Here is a 17,120-nt window from a genome sequence, read left to right on the forward strand (position 1 = left end):
TCAGCTCCACTATAATCGTATGGGACAATTATCATATATGCACTCCACCCTCATTATGCAGTACATGACTGTGTTAAGATATGGTCAAATTCCTCTCAGAAATGGGACTCTCTAAGAGAGAAATAATGGGGAAAATAGTTGAGTACTCCTAGCCTCAAACTGATTTCTTGCCTAAGAATTCTAGACCTCTCATTTTTATGTTTTTAAGACAAGATATTCAAGACTGTCTTTGCGAAGCTGAGAAAAATTGCATGTATGAGAAATAGGCTCGGAATGTTCAAAGAACCTGATGGCCACAAAATCTCTGAAGGTATAAATAGGAGAATTGATTGGTGACCAAAATAAATAATAATGGCCAGGCTCCACCATTTACTCGTGTAATCCCAGCATTTAGGAGGTCAAGGTGGGAGAGTCCTTGAGCCCAGATGCTTGAGACCAGCCTGGGTAACAGAAACCCCCACACCCAACAAAAAATTTTGTTTAAATAGCCAGGCATGGTGGCACACACCTGTAATTCTAGCTACTCGGGAAGATGCCTGAGCCCAGGAGGCTGCGGTGAGCCTTGATCACACCACTGCACTCCAGCCTGGGCAACAGAGTCACTGTCTCAAAACAAAACAAAACAAAATAAAAAGGTAATTATGATAATAATGGCACTAAGTGGTTATTTGCTGGCACATATACTTTGCATACATAAGGAAACTAGAAGTTAACTAATTTGCTTTCCCAAAAAGTAGAGATTTAAGAGCAGAGTCCCCTGACCTTAAGCCCAAGTAGGCGCTTACATTACATGTTGTGTTATACTGCCTCCTACAGGTAATTGGACACTGCAGAAGAACGAAAAAAATGATTGTACTCTGACCAAAGGAATAAAGCAGACTTGGAACCTGTCACTCATGTTAAGACAAAGAGATACATATAGGTGGTACCTGGCGTTGATAAAAAGATATCCCCTCAAGATTAGTTATAATGAAACTAAGAAATGAATAGCATCAATTCAAAGTGCAAACACCCAAAATCCAATCAAGGTGACTAACATATAACCTCAGGACTCACAGGACTTACTAAAACTGTAGTCCTTAATATATGTGTATCGTATAGAATGTCCCAAAGGAGATGGCCTGCAGATTGCACTGACGGAGAAATTTAAAGAAGTGAAGAGGAAAAGAGTCACAGTTCAGGTCAAGTTTAGAAAGGTTTTTCCTAGGAATTTCAAGATGCAGATATATGCCCAGAGGAGAATACACCCAAGCTGAGGCTACATCGTTATCCAACTAATCCCCTTTCTTCTGATTTCAGGTTCACTTAAGGAGCTAATTATAATTTGCATTCCCATTCAAATCTGCCTACAGGGAGAGACTACGGTGATAAGGAGTGACTGGTCCGCAGCAGATTCTTAAATTTTCTTACATTCATTCCATTTAAAATTTTCTAAGTAAACAACCTAGCCCTATTTGGAAAATTAAACTTCCATTTTCACAATTCTCTCAAATCTCCATCATCTTGCTAGATAACTTCAGGAATGTTACTTAACCCTTTAAGGCTTTAGATTCCTCTTTTGTAAAATAGGAACAAAAATACTTTGCAAAATAAATGTGTTTGGCACACGAAGATAAGGAACTGTTAGTTCTATCTCACTCTATTGCCCAAGCTCACAAAGCTAGTAATGGCAGAAAGCTGGGATCTGAACCCAGACTTACTTCAAATCCATTCTTTTTCCATTACGACATTCCTTACAGGCTCTAGTCTCAGTTTTGTCACCCTAGACTCTCTGAAGACTTAGAACAATTTACTTAACCTTTCTGGGCCTTACATATTTAAGTGACCTTCCTTCTAGGGCTTAGGCAACTAAAATGTGTGCAAAACAACAACAACCCTACTACTTAAAGTCCACAGGGACGCGGAGGGCGGCCGGGGCGGGGGGGGGCGGCCGGGGGCGGAGGAAATCACCCTGTGCTTTAAAGTTAAAGCCCTAACTTCTGAGAAACTGGGGTGCTGTGTCTGTGAGGTTACTGGTGTGCCTAATTAACTCCAGAGTAAGCATGCTGAACGGCAGAATCATTCCAATCAACAGACTACCATCCGAGAGCTAACTTTATAAGATCAACGACTAGCTGGCTACCAATACAAAAGAATGAATTCCATCCACCGCCATAGGTTGCCCTAAAGTCAAAAAGGGAGAACCGATCAACATCTGTAAATAGTAATGCTTACTATCTTTGGACTGGAAATGTTAAAACAAGGACTAAGAACTAACGTACAACTTACTTGTTTTGTAAGCACTTTCATGGTGTTTGGTAAATAAACTCCCTACTAATCTAAATCCACTACTTGATACAAATAACTTCACACTAAATATTTCTAGTGCTAAATTTAAAAGTGCTTACTGGTAAACTGCATTTGAAAAACTTTTTGAAAAGGAACAGTATAAAAAAAATCAGTGCAAAAATCTGAGTAAAAGAAAACAAGTAAAAACTACAATGATTTACCAAAACCAGGCTTTGGAAAGAAAGTTCAATAGAGGTTAATTTAGTAAAATTAAATTCTTCACAAGAGCAAGACGCTCCAAATAGCATTCGCTACATTTACATACTGCTCTTTTATTTCACATTATCTTGATCTCATACTCTCAATTTTTTCGGCTGGACGTTTTCCTGAAAGGGGTAGCCTTAAAAGTAATGGAAAACTGTTTAATCCACTCTTCAAAGAGTTGCCCCTTCGACCAGCACACTAAACGGCTATAAGCACAGAGCAGCTTCTTTAAAATCACAGCTAATAAAATTCGTTACCGCAAGTCAGGCTTTTAGGTTAAAACCTTCAACCTCACTTTCTTTTTGATTCAATCTGATAAGCAAAGAAATCTGAGTCATAAAAAAGGAATATCCAGCGCTACGATAAGACAATTGTCATTCCATCCCCTTCCCCCCACAACACACACAGAACTTTTCAAAACTCGTTCCCAGGTTTTCTAAGCCCCCGCGCGTAAGCTCCCCGCACCTTTCAACTGGAACGAAGTCTTCACGCAGGAAAATGGTTTTGAGATTTTTTTGGGGGGGGGGAGGGAATGATAAATCTTTCCCTACTAAGATCTCAAGAAAGTAGGGCCAGGATGTACCGTACCTGGGCGTTGGCGTTGAGTTTGTGCTCGTTAGAAACGTGGTGCCTCAGGAGAAGGGTTTTCTTGTAGTTGCGGGTCCCTCGCGAAAGCTCATCATGCCCCACTTGGGGAAGGTCCACGCTTCCCCCATCTGCAGGGGTCTTTTGGCACCAGCCGCAAGACATAAGGCCAGTATCCCTGGAATAGCGCAGCCAGGGAAAGTCCTTGAGCCAGGAGGCCTGGAAGGAGGACTGAAGCTTCTGCATTAGAGACTTGGGCCGCGCGAGCGGGAAGTGCTGGACAGTCTCTCCTTCGCCAGCTCCCATACCGCTGCCCTCCACTTCGTCCCCGCCATCGCCGCCCGACCGCCTGCTGCTGCTGCAGCTGCCGCCTTCCGCCCCGCTGCCGTCGCCCAGGCTCGCCCCCTCCTCCTCGTCCTCGGTGCTGTCGCTCAGGGACGCGCCGTCCTGCATCAACTCCTTCCTCTCCAGCGTGTCCAGCTCCAGATCTACAGCAGCCGGCCCTCGCCCATTGAAATGCCTCAGGGGCCACGCCGAGGTCCCCGGGCGGCCGCGTATACTGCCATTGTTGCCGAGACCCCCGCCGCCGCCGCCTCCTCGGAAGGCCAGAGTCCGACGGTTCCTTTCCGCTAGCAGGGGGCCCCCAGCGCCACCGCCGCCCAGAGAGGTGGGGCCGCCCGCGTCTTGGGGGAGCAACTCCTTGGCTTCCTCGGCGACGCCGGCGGCCGCCCCAGCAGAGGCCTCCAGGTCTTGGGGCTCCAGGCCCTCCAATTCCACTTCCTCGTCGGCCCCCCGCCCATTAGGCTGCTGAAGCGCGGGCGGCGCTGGCGGCGGGGGTTGTCTCGGCTGCGGCTGCGGAGGCCAAGCTGAGGCCTCCCCGCCAGCGTTATTGTTCGTGGAGCCGCTGCCGCTGGCGGTGACCAACCCGCCTCCTCGGAACGCCAGCGTCCTGCGGTTCATTTCACTGAACGACATGGCGCGCGCCGCCGCCGCCCGGTGCCCCGGCTCGCGCACGGCCTCGGGCCGCGTCCCGCGCGCTCCCCGCGGCTCCCCCTTCGTCTCGCCCCCGCCCCGGCGTTCCGGTCTCGCGGGGCTCGGCCTCGCCCTCCCGCCCGGCAGCCCGGCTCGCGCTCGCTCCCGGGGCTGCCGCACGCGTCCGCTACCGCTGCCGGGCCGCCGCCTCCGGCCGCTCTCTCGTTCTCCACCCCCGCCCCGCCGCGCTATGGGCAGCGTCCCGCGCGGAGAAGGGGGCGGGCGGCGGAGAGGTGAGGAGCTAGCCGGGGGCGCGCGAGGCCTTCGAAGTTGAGCGGCGGAGTGCGGGGAGACCCTTCGCTGCCCCCTCTTTAAAGCCGCGCGCACACACCGACCCTCCACACAGATATCCTTCCTCCGCGCGCCGAGTTCCGACGCTGCCGCCGGCTTCGCAGGCGCTGAGAGGCACGCTAAGCTGCTCGGCTCCGCCACATAACGAAGCGACAATAAAGCCGGCGGAGCGTTTCCGTCCGACCAGGCCCTGGCGGAGGTCGAATGGCAAATGAACAACGGACCGTGCGCCCACAATGCACCGGGGTAGCAGTAACCGCTGGAGGGGGAAAGGGTGGGGGCGGGCTGGGGGAGGGGGGCTGGGCTTGGGGCTGGGCTGGGGTGGGGTGGGGGCGCCAGGGGACCGGGAAAGGGGTTGGGCCGCGCCTCCGGCCTGGGGGCGGGGGTGCGGCCGCAGGGAAGGAAGTCGGCCGAGGGGCGGGGGACAAAAGGCCGGGCGGCGGGCTGGGGGTCTCAGGGAGGGGGCGGGTGTGTGCGGCCGGGGCCGGGCTACGCGGAGGACAAACAGCTGGCGAGTGTCAGGATCTGGCCGCCTCCCCGCTGCCCACACGCACCTACCCGCGCCCGGGACGCGCATTTCCTTCTCTCGCCACGAGTTCACCTGGGACTTTGCAAATAACTGTGCGGTGGGAGCTGCGCTCCAGCCTTGTCATTTGCTGAGGGTGGGTGTCGGTGCCCAAGGAAGTGAACTTATTTTGTTCCTTCACAAAGACTGGACCAGGCGTTGCCTTACACGCGAGGAGGTTACGACCACGGACACCACCTCCTCTGATGCATTGTGCGAGGCAGCACCTCGGGCCCAGGGCAATAATCATTTCACAGAAAATGCACCGCCCCGAGTGTCTTATTGCTGTGATGAAATGGAAATTTAAATAAAAGGTCGAACACGTGCGTTCACTGGGAAGTATTGACATGGGTGTTACATCACCAGCAGCCAATCAGATAACTCCAGTCATGTTTATACTTCTACAACCACCTTGTGAGTATTACAGTATGTCATAACGTTATAAATATTAGGCAGGGTTTTCCCCGGGAGCGGGGAGGAGTCTGCTTCTACGGATGCTGTGAGCGGCTCCGAAGATTATGTGTTTAAAGACAACAGTTCGTTTTTAAGATTTTTTTCGGACTGTTTACATTACATGGAATTCAGATTGATTCCAGCAGAACGAACTGGAAATGAAGTCCCACAAATATAGTAGTTTTTTCCAATTTAAGGCCCTTATACTCCTTGAAAAAAATTTTGATATGCTAAATTTAGCAAATACTAAAGTGTTTAGACTCATCTCCTGACTTTAGAGTTTAAGCCTATTTCAGGTTAAAAAAAGATGCTTTGAAGTTATGGAAAGTTGTGGAGGGGCCTTTTACTCTTAAGTAACATATATTAGAAGTTGAATCACAAACTAATAAAATGCTCGAGATAATTATTCACCAGAAACGAATATATGGCAGGGCAAATTTTTAAATTAATAATACATATGTGCATAAAATGAGAAATATACATGAACTCTTTAGGGTTATAGATTATCTATCTAATGGGAAGGTTTATGTTAGAGGCTTGAACCTCCTACATAATATATTAGTGTAAATAAAGTTATATATGTTTTATAAAGAGCAGGTTATATATGTTTTATAAAGAGCAGGTGTTACAATTTTTAGACCCTCTAGTTATGATTCTTGTTCTCTTCAATTTGGGAGGCCGAGGCGGGTGGATCACGAGGTCAAGAGATCGAGACCATCCCGGTCAACATGGTGAAACCCCGTCTCTACTAAAAATACAAAAAATTAGCTGGGCACGGTGGCGCGTGCCTGTAATCCCAGCTACTCAGGAGGCTGAGGCAGGAGAATTGCCTGAACCCAGGAGGCGGAGGTTGCGGTGAGCCGAGATCGCGCCATTGCACTCCAGCCGGGGTAACAAGAGCGAAACTCCGTCTCAAAAAAAAAAAAAAAAAAAAAAAATTTTTTAGATTTCCAAACTAAGAGCAATATGTAAAGCTTTGTATAATGTAGAATATGTTGTGTTTTTTAAGGTTACTTTAAAAAGCAAGCTTTGGCTGGTCCCGAGGTAGTAAATTTTCTCAACCGGTTATTCACAGTTGGTTACCCTTTGTACCACTCTTTCCCCACTTCCGCTTGACTAGTCTTTTAAAAATAACTAAATATTGGCTGGACGTGGTGGCTCACGCCTGTAATCCTAGCACTTTGGGAGGCCGAGGTAGGTGGATCACCTGAGGTCAGGAGTTCAAGACCAGCCTGGCCATCATGGTGAAATCCCATCTTTTAAAAAAAAAAAAAAAAAAAAAAGTTAAAAAAAAATCTAAATATTTAAATAAATGAGTCTTCTCAAACGTATTATAAAATACCATTTGTCTTCATTTTTTTTTTTTTTTTTGAGACGGAGTTTCACTCTTGTTACCCAGGCTGGAGTGCAATGGCTCGATCTCGGCTCACCGCAACCTCCGCCTCCTGGGTTCAGGCAATTCTCCTGCCTCAGCCTCCTGGGTAGCTGGGATTACAGGCATGCGCCACCATGCCCAGCTAATTTTTTTTTGTATTTTTAGTAGAGACGGGGTTTCACCATGTTGACCAGGATGGTCTCGATCTCTCGACCTTGTGATCCACCCGCCTCGGCCTCCCAAAGTGCTGGGATTACAGGCGTGAGCCACCGCACCCAACTGTCTTCATATTTTTTAAGTGAACTAAACACATAAATCTACATCCAGACTCATATATTGATTGTATGGGTTTTTTCAAAGCAACATTCACTTGATTAACTTTACACAGGTAATTTTAATACCTGTGTAAATGAGCAGTGTTGTATATCAAACAAAAAACATTGGTTCTATTTTACAGATTAAATGTAATTTTAATGTAAAGAATACTACTGGCCTTTTACAAAAGGATTTTGTTTTTGAGTTATTTTTCCAGTAGTAAACATATTGTCGCTAGGCCACCAGTGATCAAGAGCTTGAAATTCTGATACAGTTCCTCAGGTGGGTGTAGTTGTAGGGTGTTTGTTTGTTTGTTTGTTTGTTTGTTTTTGTTTTGTCCTGCTTTATTTTAGTTGCTGGGAAGTTTTAAGACAGAGTCTGTGATCTTGACCTAATTTGTACCCTTAAGAAATAAGACCTCTGCCTAGTATGGCTGTATATAATATGTGCCACATATGGAAGAATGCCATTTGTTTTTAATGCATGTTTTTTTAATTCTAGGCATTTTGAAAATAAATACATGTATTATATTTTAACCACTACAGCCTCCACCCCCCAAAAAGAGGGAAGAGTTACTGAAGTTAATTACTTACCTAGGAAAAAGGTGATGGGAAGTGAAAAATGGACTTAAGAATTTTTATTTCAATTCTAAAGCCTGCTTTCATTCCAAATCTGTTGAATTCAAATCTTTGCTGCTTCTCATGTCGTATCCCTGGTACGTAATAGGCACTATATAAGTTTATGTTAATATTTTTGCTTTCTAGTAGTGCCAGAGTCAACCAAAAACGTTTAAATTCGTAATTGTGTTGTGTCAGAACTACCTTTTTCTCAAACATATATCTTACCTTATGTTTTATAAAATCCACATTGTCTTCTGTCTGAAGTTATGTTTAAACATGGACTAATTAGGAATGAATGACTCTAGATTCAAGTGTTACAAATAAATGACTTAAATTCTAGGACCACTGAACTTACAAATAGTATCAGTGTGTGTGATTGAGTATGTATGCCAGTGTGTGTGTGTGTGTGTGTGTGTGTGTGTGTGTGTATATATATATATATACGTATGTGTTCAATTGTCTTCCTCTAAACTCAGAAACAAAGCTCAAAGGGATAGTAATCACAAATATCTCATGATACTCCGTAAGAAGGGAACTTTGAGTAACAGAAGGGGATCTCCTATGCTGTGAATGGAGTTTTTAGGAATTCCCCAAGCCCTTCCAGTCTCCAACAAGCAGGGATGTGTTCTCCCCCTCTAACTCCTATACTTATTGTTAGGGTACTACCATATTCAAGGAAATTCCCCCTTATGCTTACCAGGGGAACCCCTTAAGAATGGGGCATCCCCAACCAATTTGTTCCCTAATTTCACCTTACCCCACATAAAACAGTTGTAGGTTGGCCGGGCGTGGTGGCTCACGCCTGTAATCCCAGCACTTTGGGAGGCTGAGGCAGGTAGATCACGAGGTCAAGAGATCAAGACCATCCTGGTCAACATGGTGAAACCCCATCTCTATTAAAAATACAAAAAATTAGCTGGGCATGGTGGCACGTGCTTATAATCCCAGCTACTCAGGAGGCTGAGGCAGGAGAATTGCCTGAACCCAGGAGGCAGAGGTAGCGGTGAGCCGAGATCGCCCCATTGCACTCCAGCCTGGGTAACGAGCAAAACTCCGTCTCAAAAAAAAAAAAACAGTTGTAGGTTACACTTGATACTGGCTCACTATATCTCTGTAATGGGGCTTAGCTTCTATACTTGGTCCAACTGATCTTTGAGGGTCAAACTTGACTGTCCTTCACTGCCTTGGTAGAGGTACTTTGCCTCTTAGGTTCTAGGGACAGTAGCCTTTCTGTCTGTGGGATTTACATGAGTCATCCACCAAAATGAAGCACATGAGGACCGAGACTGTCTTTCACCTCCATCCCATCCCCACCAGCACATAGTAGGCAAGTAGTGTTTGTTGAATAATTTATTATGTCTTCCCTTGCAGTCAAATTTGGTAGACAACCTTTTCTTCTGTTTTCTTTGTTTTGTTTTGTTTGGCTTAGCACAAAAATATTCTTCTTAAAGGTATTTAGTGGCCAGGCATGGTGGCTCACACCTCTAATCTCAGCACTTTGGGAGGCCAAGGCGGTGGGATCATGTGAGGTCGGGAGTTCGAGACCAGCCTGGGCAATATGGTGAAGCCTTGTCTCTACTAAAAATACAAAAATTAGCTGGGCATGGTGGTGTGTGTACCATCACCTACTTGGGAGGCTGAGGCAGGAGAATCACTTGAATCTGGGTTGGGGAGGTTGCAGTGAACCGAGATTGTGCCACTGCACTCCAGCCTAGGCAACAGAGCAAGACTCTGTCTCAAAAAATAAAATAAAAATTAAAAACTTTTTAAAAGATTAAAAAATGATTAACCAGTGTTCTACTGTTGAATATTTCATTGTTTACAGGTGGGTTTTGTGGGATTTTCTTTCTTGTTTTTTTTTTTTTTTTGCCGTTATAAACAGTTCTTCAGTGAACATCCTTGAAAATAAAACTTTGTCAATATTATTACTTCAGGGTGAATTCTAAAAAGGGGAATTTGTGGCAAAGGGAATGAACTTTTTTTTTCTTTTTCTTTTTGATAATTCAGAAGGAGGGAATGAACATTTTATAAACAAAGGATTTTTTAAGTGGTAGGCAAAAGAAATCTGGGATATAGGTGATAGACAAAGGCTTAATGTCACTGATATACACAGAGCTCTAATAAATCAATTTTAAAAACACAAAGATAGTGGAAGAAAAAAATGTGCAGAGGACCTGTATTAGAAAACCTTATACAAGTTCTGCAGTCTGAAATACAAGTGCCATGGCCTGAACATTTGTGTTCTCCTCAAAATTTATATGCTGAAACCTAAGCCCCATGGTAATGGTATTAAGAAGAAGAGAGGTGATTAGGTCATGAGGACAGAGCCCTCACGAATGGGATTAGAGCCCTTATAATAGAGGCTTGTGGAAGAGCTTGTTTGCTCTTCCACTATGTACAGTGACAAGGTGCCGTCTATGAGGAACAGGCAGGCCTCTTCCAGACACTGAATCTGCTTGTGCCTTGATCTTGGACTTCCCAGCTTCCAGAACTGGGAAACACATTTCTGTTGTTTTTAAAGTACCCAGTTTGTGGTGTTGTTATAGCAGTCCAAACAGATTTAAGACAAGTGACTAGAAAACATGAAACGATGTGCAGTCTTTCCGGTAATCAGAAATTTACATAAAAGTCACCATTGATAAGTAGTTTTTTTAACTTATCCACGGTATAGGAAAATGATCATAGTGGGAATATAGGTAGGAACAAGTTTTCTGCTAGGTTGCTTGTATGTATCAACATATAAAATGTGTAGATAACTTTTTACCCAGCAGTTTGAGCACTAAGAATTTATCCTAGATAGATGTATTAAGATGTCCGTTCAAGGCCAGGTGCGATGGCTCACGGCTGTAATCCCAGCACTTTGGGAGGCCAAGGCAGGCAGATCACAAGGTTAAGAGTTCAAGACCAGCCTGGCCAATATGGTAAAAATACAGAAATTAGCTGGGCATGATGGCAGGCACCTGTAGTCCCAGCTACTTGGGAGGCTGAGGCAGGAGAATCGCTTGAACCTGAGAGGCAGAGGTTTCAGTGAGCTGAGATCGTGTCACTGCACTCCAGCCTGGGTGACAGAGCAAGACTGTCTCAAACAACAATAACAAAATGATGTCTCTGCAAAGATGTTTATTGCAGCACTGTTTATAAGCCTAAAAAACAGGATCAAGATGCCTTGACCTTCTATTTATTCTATTCCATTTTATTCTAGTTATATATGTTATGGTACATTGCTATAATACATTATTGACCAGCCATTAAAAGATTAATCTTAGAGTCTTGCTTTGTCATCCAGGCCAGAGTGCAATGGCACAATCTCAGCTCACTGCAACCTCTACCTCCCTGGTTCAAGTAATCCTCCTGCCTCAGCCTCCCAAGTAGCTGGAATTACAAGTGCATGCCACTATGCCCAACTAATTTTTGTATTCTGGTAGAGAAAGGGTTTTGCCATATTGGTCAGGCTGATCTGGAATTCCCTGACCTCAGGTGATTGGTCTGCCTCAGCCTCCCAAAGTGCTGGGATTATAGGCATGGGTCACCAAGCCCAGCCAAAAAGATCAATCTTGTCTGGGCGTGGTGGCTCATGCCTGTAATCCTAGGTTTTTGGGAGGCTAAGGCAGGCAGATCCCTAAGGTCAGGAGTTGGAGACCAGCCTGGCCAACAGGCAATATCCCATCTCTATTAAAAATATAAAAATCTGGCCGAGCCCAGTGGCTCATGCCTGTAATCCTAGCACTTTGGGAGGCCAAGGTGGGCCTGAGGTCAGGAGTTTAAGACCAGCCTGGCCATCATGGTGAAATCCCATCTTTAAAAATATATATATAAATTTTATGCTGGTTATTCTAGTTAGAAAATAAGAGAGAAAAAAAAAGAAAAAAATACAAAAATTAGTCATGTATGGTGGCACATGCCTGTAGTCCCAGCTACTCTGGAGGCTGAGGCACTAGAATTGCTGGAACCTGGGAGGTGGAGGTTACAGAGAGCTGAGATTGCACCACTGCACTCCAGCCTAAGTGGCAGAGCGAGATTCCACCTCAAAAAAAAAAAAGATCAAGCTTATGTTGAGTGAAAAAAAGCAACATACTAACATATAGGAATAATTATTCAATTAGTATTTATTGAGCATCTATGTCATTAAGCCCTGGGCATATATTCTTTGCTTAACAAAACAGCCTTTAGTTATACATTAAATCCATATATGAACAGAAACACGGAGAGAACTTTAAACTGTTCACCGGAATGGAAGCAATAATCTCAGAAGGGGAATTTTAGGTTTTTTTTGTTTTGTTTTGTTTTTTTAACTGAGACAGTCTCTCTGTTGCCTAGCTGGAGTGCAGTGGCACAATCTCGGCTCACTGCAACCTCCACCTCCCAGATTCAACTGATTCTCCTGCCTCAGCTGGGTGTGGTGGTGGCTCACACCTATAGTCCCAGCTACTCGGGGAGGTAGAGATGGGAGGATCCCTTGAGCCCAGGAGTTTGAGGCTGCAGTGAGCTATGATCACATGGCTGCACCCTAGGCAAGAGGGGAAGACCTTGTCTCAAAGAAACAAACAAACAAAATCAGTGATGTGATTTTCCCCAGGATTTTGAGGGAAAAGTACTGTTCATTCTTCTTTTTCTCCACTTATGAATCAATTTTGGCCTGCCCCCCAAAATAAACACAAAAGATTCAAAAGATAAAAACCATGGTATTTCTTTTCTTAGAAAATTTCAATCTCTTTAAAACATTATTTATTTTACAAGAGCTTAAATTTACATGCATATTTTCAGAGAAGCATCTGTCACAATAAGCCATACATTCTGGCCCTGCCCTCCTATCCATTCTCTACAGAAGCCAGTAATCTTTTCAAAATGCAAATCTGATCCTATCACCCCACCCACACTCATGATTCTTGATCCCTTTATGCCTAAAACCCTTCAAGGTTTCAGGGATTTTATGTTGGTCTACTACGTATATGAAGACACTTTTAAAATGCCTACTGAGCCCAGCAAGGTTTGGTGGCCATCTACTGCTCCAGCCTCATTTTCCCAACACTCTTCTCCTCTCCTTCACATTTGCTTTGAGAACTTTCTGTCTGGCCTTTGCACAAGTCGGTGTTCTCTGCTGTAAAACTCTTCCCTCCCTTCTCCTAATTGACACATATTCACCCTTAGATTACTTCCTTAGGGCAGCTTTCTCTGACCACCCACAGCCCCAGATATTCAAATATCTCAATACAGATTATCCTAGCACTCTTTAACTCTTCCTCCCGGCCCTTGTCACAATTGCACTTTTTACACTTGTATAATTATTTCCTTAGGACATTGATTATTGCATTAAACTGATAATTCTGTGAGGGTAGAGTCCATTGCTGGTTTTGCTCAATATTGTGTTTTTAGAAGCTTGAAACTGTGACATAGTGGACAACCAGTAAAGATTTGTTGAATGAAGAAATATATAAATATGCAAATTTGTGGGCACTATAGGTACCAAGAACCTTGAACTTTAAATAAAAGACTAAAACATAGATCAGAATTTTACTGAATAAGCCAGTAGAACAGAAACATTGTAGATTTTAAATGTTGGTAATACTTACATTGCATTTTTTAAAATGTATTTATTTTGAGATAAGAGTCTCGCATTGTTGCCCTGGCTGGAGTGCAGTGGCATAATATCGGCTCAGTGCATCCTCCACCTCCTAGGTTCAAGCAACTCTGCTGCCTCAGTGTCCTGAGTAGCTGGGATTACAGGTGTGTACCCCCACCCCCGGCTAATTTTTGTATTTTTAGTAGAGATAGAATTTTACCATGTTGGCCAGGCTGGTCTTGAACTCCTGACCTCAGGTAATCTGCCTGCCTCGGCCTCCCAAAGTCTAGGATTACACGCTTGAGTCACCGTGCCCGGCCGAAACAGATTGTTTTTACAATGTGGATTTTGATATGGTCTGCAAAAAATGGGAACAATAAAATACAGGTTGATATTTATTTGTATTGTAAGTAATAATATACAACAAAGCCACAGCTCATATGAAGAAAAAAAAGTAATAATAAAACCACATTACTGATTCTGCTCATTAGGAAACGTATCCCAAATATTTATTTCACAGATGCTATTTGGTTCACAGACTCATTTCTCCATTAAATCAGTTACCTTGACTCTGTTTGGTAGCTACAGATTTCATACTAATCCACTTCTTCCAAGTTTACAATGCACACCAGTTACCTTCAGAAGGATCAAGTGAGAAAATGTGGAAGAGAGGCCGGCGCGGTGCCTCACACCTGTAATCCCAGCCCTTTGGGAGGCCGAGGCGGGAGGATCACAAGGTCAAGAGATTGAGACCATCCTGGTCAACATGGTGAAACCCCATCTCTACTAAAAATACAAAAAATTAGCTGGGTATAGTGGTGCGTGCCTGTAATCCCAGCTACTCAGGAGGCTGAGGCAGAAGAATTGCCTGAACCCAGGAGGCGGAGGTTGCAGTGAGCCGAGATCGAGCCATTGCACTCCAGCCTGGGTAATAAGAGCGAAACTCCGTCGCAAAAAAAAAAAAAATGTGGAAGAGAGAAAGATGCCAAGGCCATAGTGGTATAGCGCTATGAAGAAATACTATAAAGAGAGCTTTCTACACAACTTTATGCAAAATCTTCATAGAAGGCTTTAGGTACAAATAGGGTGACTTCCATCCCCCAGATCTTGGAGATAATGTCCAGGTGAGAAAATACCACACTTTGAAAACTAAAGATAATAGAATCAGCATAAATCATGAGATCAGTCTTTACAAAAGAACTCTGCCATCCCAAAGATGTGACTGGGGTGACTGTCATCTTTTTAAGACTGAGAGCAATCCCAGGATTGGAATGTAACTTCTTCAAAGAAAGCTCAGATACTTCCAGGTCTAGTCCAATGTTCTTCAGACTGGAGTGTGCTTAGCTCTGGAGGTACACAAAGAATTTTTAAGGAGTATGTGAGCACATGAACTGTGAGAATTGATTCTCAAGCTTTCCACGTTGAAATGGCCTTTTTTTCCCCAAAACTAAACTGTTGGAGAATGCTCCTGTCTAGCTGTTTTTCCTTTTCCACCTCTCCTTCCACAATCACTCTTCTCCCATTCTACCGAAAAAGTCATACTTTCACCATATAGGCATGCCATCCCTAGTCTTACTGTGATACATTGTCCGAGGCTGGAAAAGGAACACCAGGGACAAATAGAGCAACTAAATGTCCCTAATCACTTGGTAGCAACACTTTTGCAACTCTGATGGTTTCCAGCTTTTACTTTGAACTAGCTGAAGAAGGACCTTATTGAAGTGTCAGTTGATCATTAGAAATGATTTTAAAGGGTTTTATTTGCACAGAGCTTGAAAGGAGTTTAAAGAATTTTGTGACATAGCTCAAACAAAACTCCTTCTATTCCTGTCGTGCATAATTTTTTGTGAACAAATGTTAGCACATACGCAAAAGAACAGAAAAGCGAATAAAATATATGACAAACCCTGTTTAGCAAACACATCTTTGGCACAATCAGTTGGAAAAAAATCACCTATGAAATGCATTTTCAATAAATGTGTATGTCTTATGTTTAATATCAATATTTATTGATATATTTTTGTTGTTTTGATCAAACATGCACCAACAATTTTTTTTTTTTAAAGATGGGGTTTCACCATGATGGCCAGGCTGGTCTTGAACTCCTAACCTCAGGTGATCCACCCACCTCAGCCTCCCAAAGTGCTAGGATTACAGGCGTGAGCCACCGTGCCCAGCTATGCACTAACAATTATAACGATTACTCGGTATGAGATTTTTTTTAACATTTATAGTCATAATTTTTTTTTTTTTTTTGGACAAGGTCTTACTGTGTTGCCCAGGCTAGAGTGGAATGGCACTATCACAACTCACTGCAGCCTCAATTCCCAAGCTCGAATGATCCTCCTACCTCACCCACCTAAGTAAGTGGGACTACAGGTGAGTGCCACCAAGTCTGGCTAATTTTTTAAAATATTTTGAGGAGACAAGATGTCAGTATGTTGCCCAGGCTGTTTTCAAACTCTTGGGCTCAAGGGATCTTCCAGCCTTAGCCTCCCAAAGTGTTGAGATTATAGGCTTGAGCCACACACCTGACCAGAAATTTTTTAAATTAAAGTTGATTGATACTAGACTTTAGAGTATAAATATATTATGACATGTTGTAGGGGAGTAGAATGGAAATAAAAGAACAATGAAATTTTCCATTTGTTAATAATTTTTAAATTAATAGTGGTTGCTATCAAATGATTATAGTATATAGAGATTGCATCAAGTGGATTTTCTAAGATGACATAGTTTTATTTTGTAGTGTTTACAACCTGCTAGAAATGACATTCATTACAACAATTTGAACATACCATGAAATATCGCAGATACTAACTTAAGAATGTATACAAACATAGAGTTTTTCAATATTGTTTTAGGGAAGATGCTAGTCTAGTTCAGTAATTTCCAGATCCTATCTTTTACTAATTAGTGGTGAAATGAAAAATAAAGAAAATCTAGATTTTTTTTAAAAGGTGAATTTGTTCAATTTAAAAGGCTGCCCCATTCTGAAATTATATACTCTCTGATATATTTAGACTTAATATATGTTTTTTGAAATTATGATGTTAATGGATTATAGTTTTAATATTCTTTGTTGCTCTCCAAAATGTTTTGGAATTCTTCTAAGCACAAAATTCAAAACTGTGAAAGAACCACTGATCTAAAGGACTATAAAGGGAGATATTAAAAGAAAAAAATAATTAAAAAAAAGAAAAAGGGAAAAAAATAAATAAAGGGAAATATTTTTTATTTATTTATTTATTTATTTATTTATTTAGACAGAGTCTTGCTCTGTTGCCAGTCTGGAGTACAGTGGTGCGATCTCAGCTTACTGCAACCTCTGCCTGCCAGGTTCAAGTGTTTCCCCTGCCTCAGCCTCCTGAGTAGCTGGGACTACAGGAGCACACCACTGCACCCAGCTAATTTTTTTGTATTTTAGTAGAGACAGGGTTTCACTGTGTTGGCCAGGTTGGTCTCGATCTCCTGACCTCATGGTCTGCCCACGTTGGCCTCCCAAAGTGCTGGGATTACAGGTGTGAGCCACCGCAGCCGGTGGGAATATTGAATAATACAGAATGTTGTGGCCAGGTGTGGTGGCTCATGCTTGTAATCCCAGCACTTTGGGAGGCCAAGGCAGATCACCTGAGGTCAGGAGTTCAACACCAGCCTGGTCAACCTGGTGAAACCCCATCTGTACTAAAATTACAAAAATTGTCTGGGCACGGTGGTGCATGCCTGTAATCCCAGCTACTCAGGAGGCTGAAGCAGGAAACTCTCTTGAACTCAGAAGGCAGAGGTGGTGGT

The 17,120-nt window shown here is 43.5% G+C and overlaps 1 protein-coding gene and 1 long non-coding RNA gene across 6 annotated transcripts in view; one reads left to right on the forward strand and one right to left on the reverse strand.

Annotated features, from left to right (window-relative positions):
* ZBTB10 (zinc finger and BTB domain containing 10) overlaps positions 1-4,649 on the reverse strand; it is a 52,215-nt gene extending 47,566 nt beyond the window's left edge. For all 5 annotated transcript variants that reach the window (XM_078353635.1, XM_078353637.1, XM_078353636.1 and 2 more), the window contains exon 1: positions 3,121-4,649. In XM_078353635.1, coding sequence (XP_078209761.1) covers positions 3,121-4,092 — 972 coding nt within the window. In that variant the 5' untranslated portion in view covers positions 4,093-4,649. The remainder of the gene's footprint in view (positions 1-3,120) is intronic.
* A 58-nt stretch (positions 4,650-4,707) lies between these two features.
* The window catches only part of LOC144579838 (uncharacterized), a 55,686-nt gene continuing 43,273 nt past the window's right edge, over positions 4,708-17,120 (forward strand). The window contains exons 1-2 of the long non-coding RNA XR_013528282.1: positions 4,708-7,863; positions 15,592-15,707. This is a non-coding gene — a long non-coding RNA (uncharacterized LOC144579838). The remainder of the gene's footprint in view (positions 7,864-15,591; positions 15,708-17,120) is intronic.

The sequence above is a fragment of the Callithrix jacchus genome, chromosome 16 (genome assembly GCF_049354715.1).
Source record: "Callithrix jacchus isolate 240 chromosome 16, calJac240_pri, whole genome shotgun sequence".
NCBI lineage: Eukaryota > Metazoa > Chordata > Mammalia > Primates > Cebidae > Callithrix > Callithrix jacchus.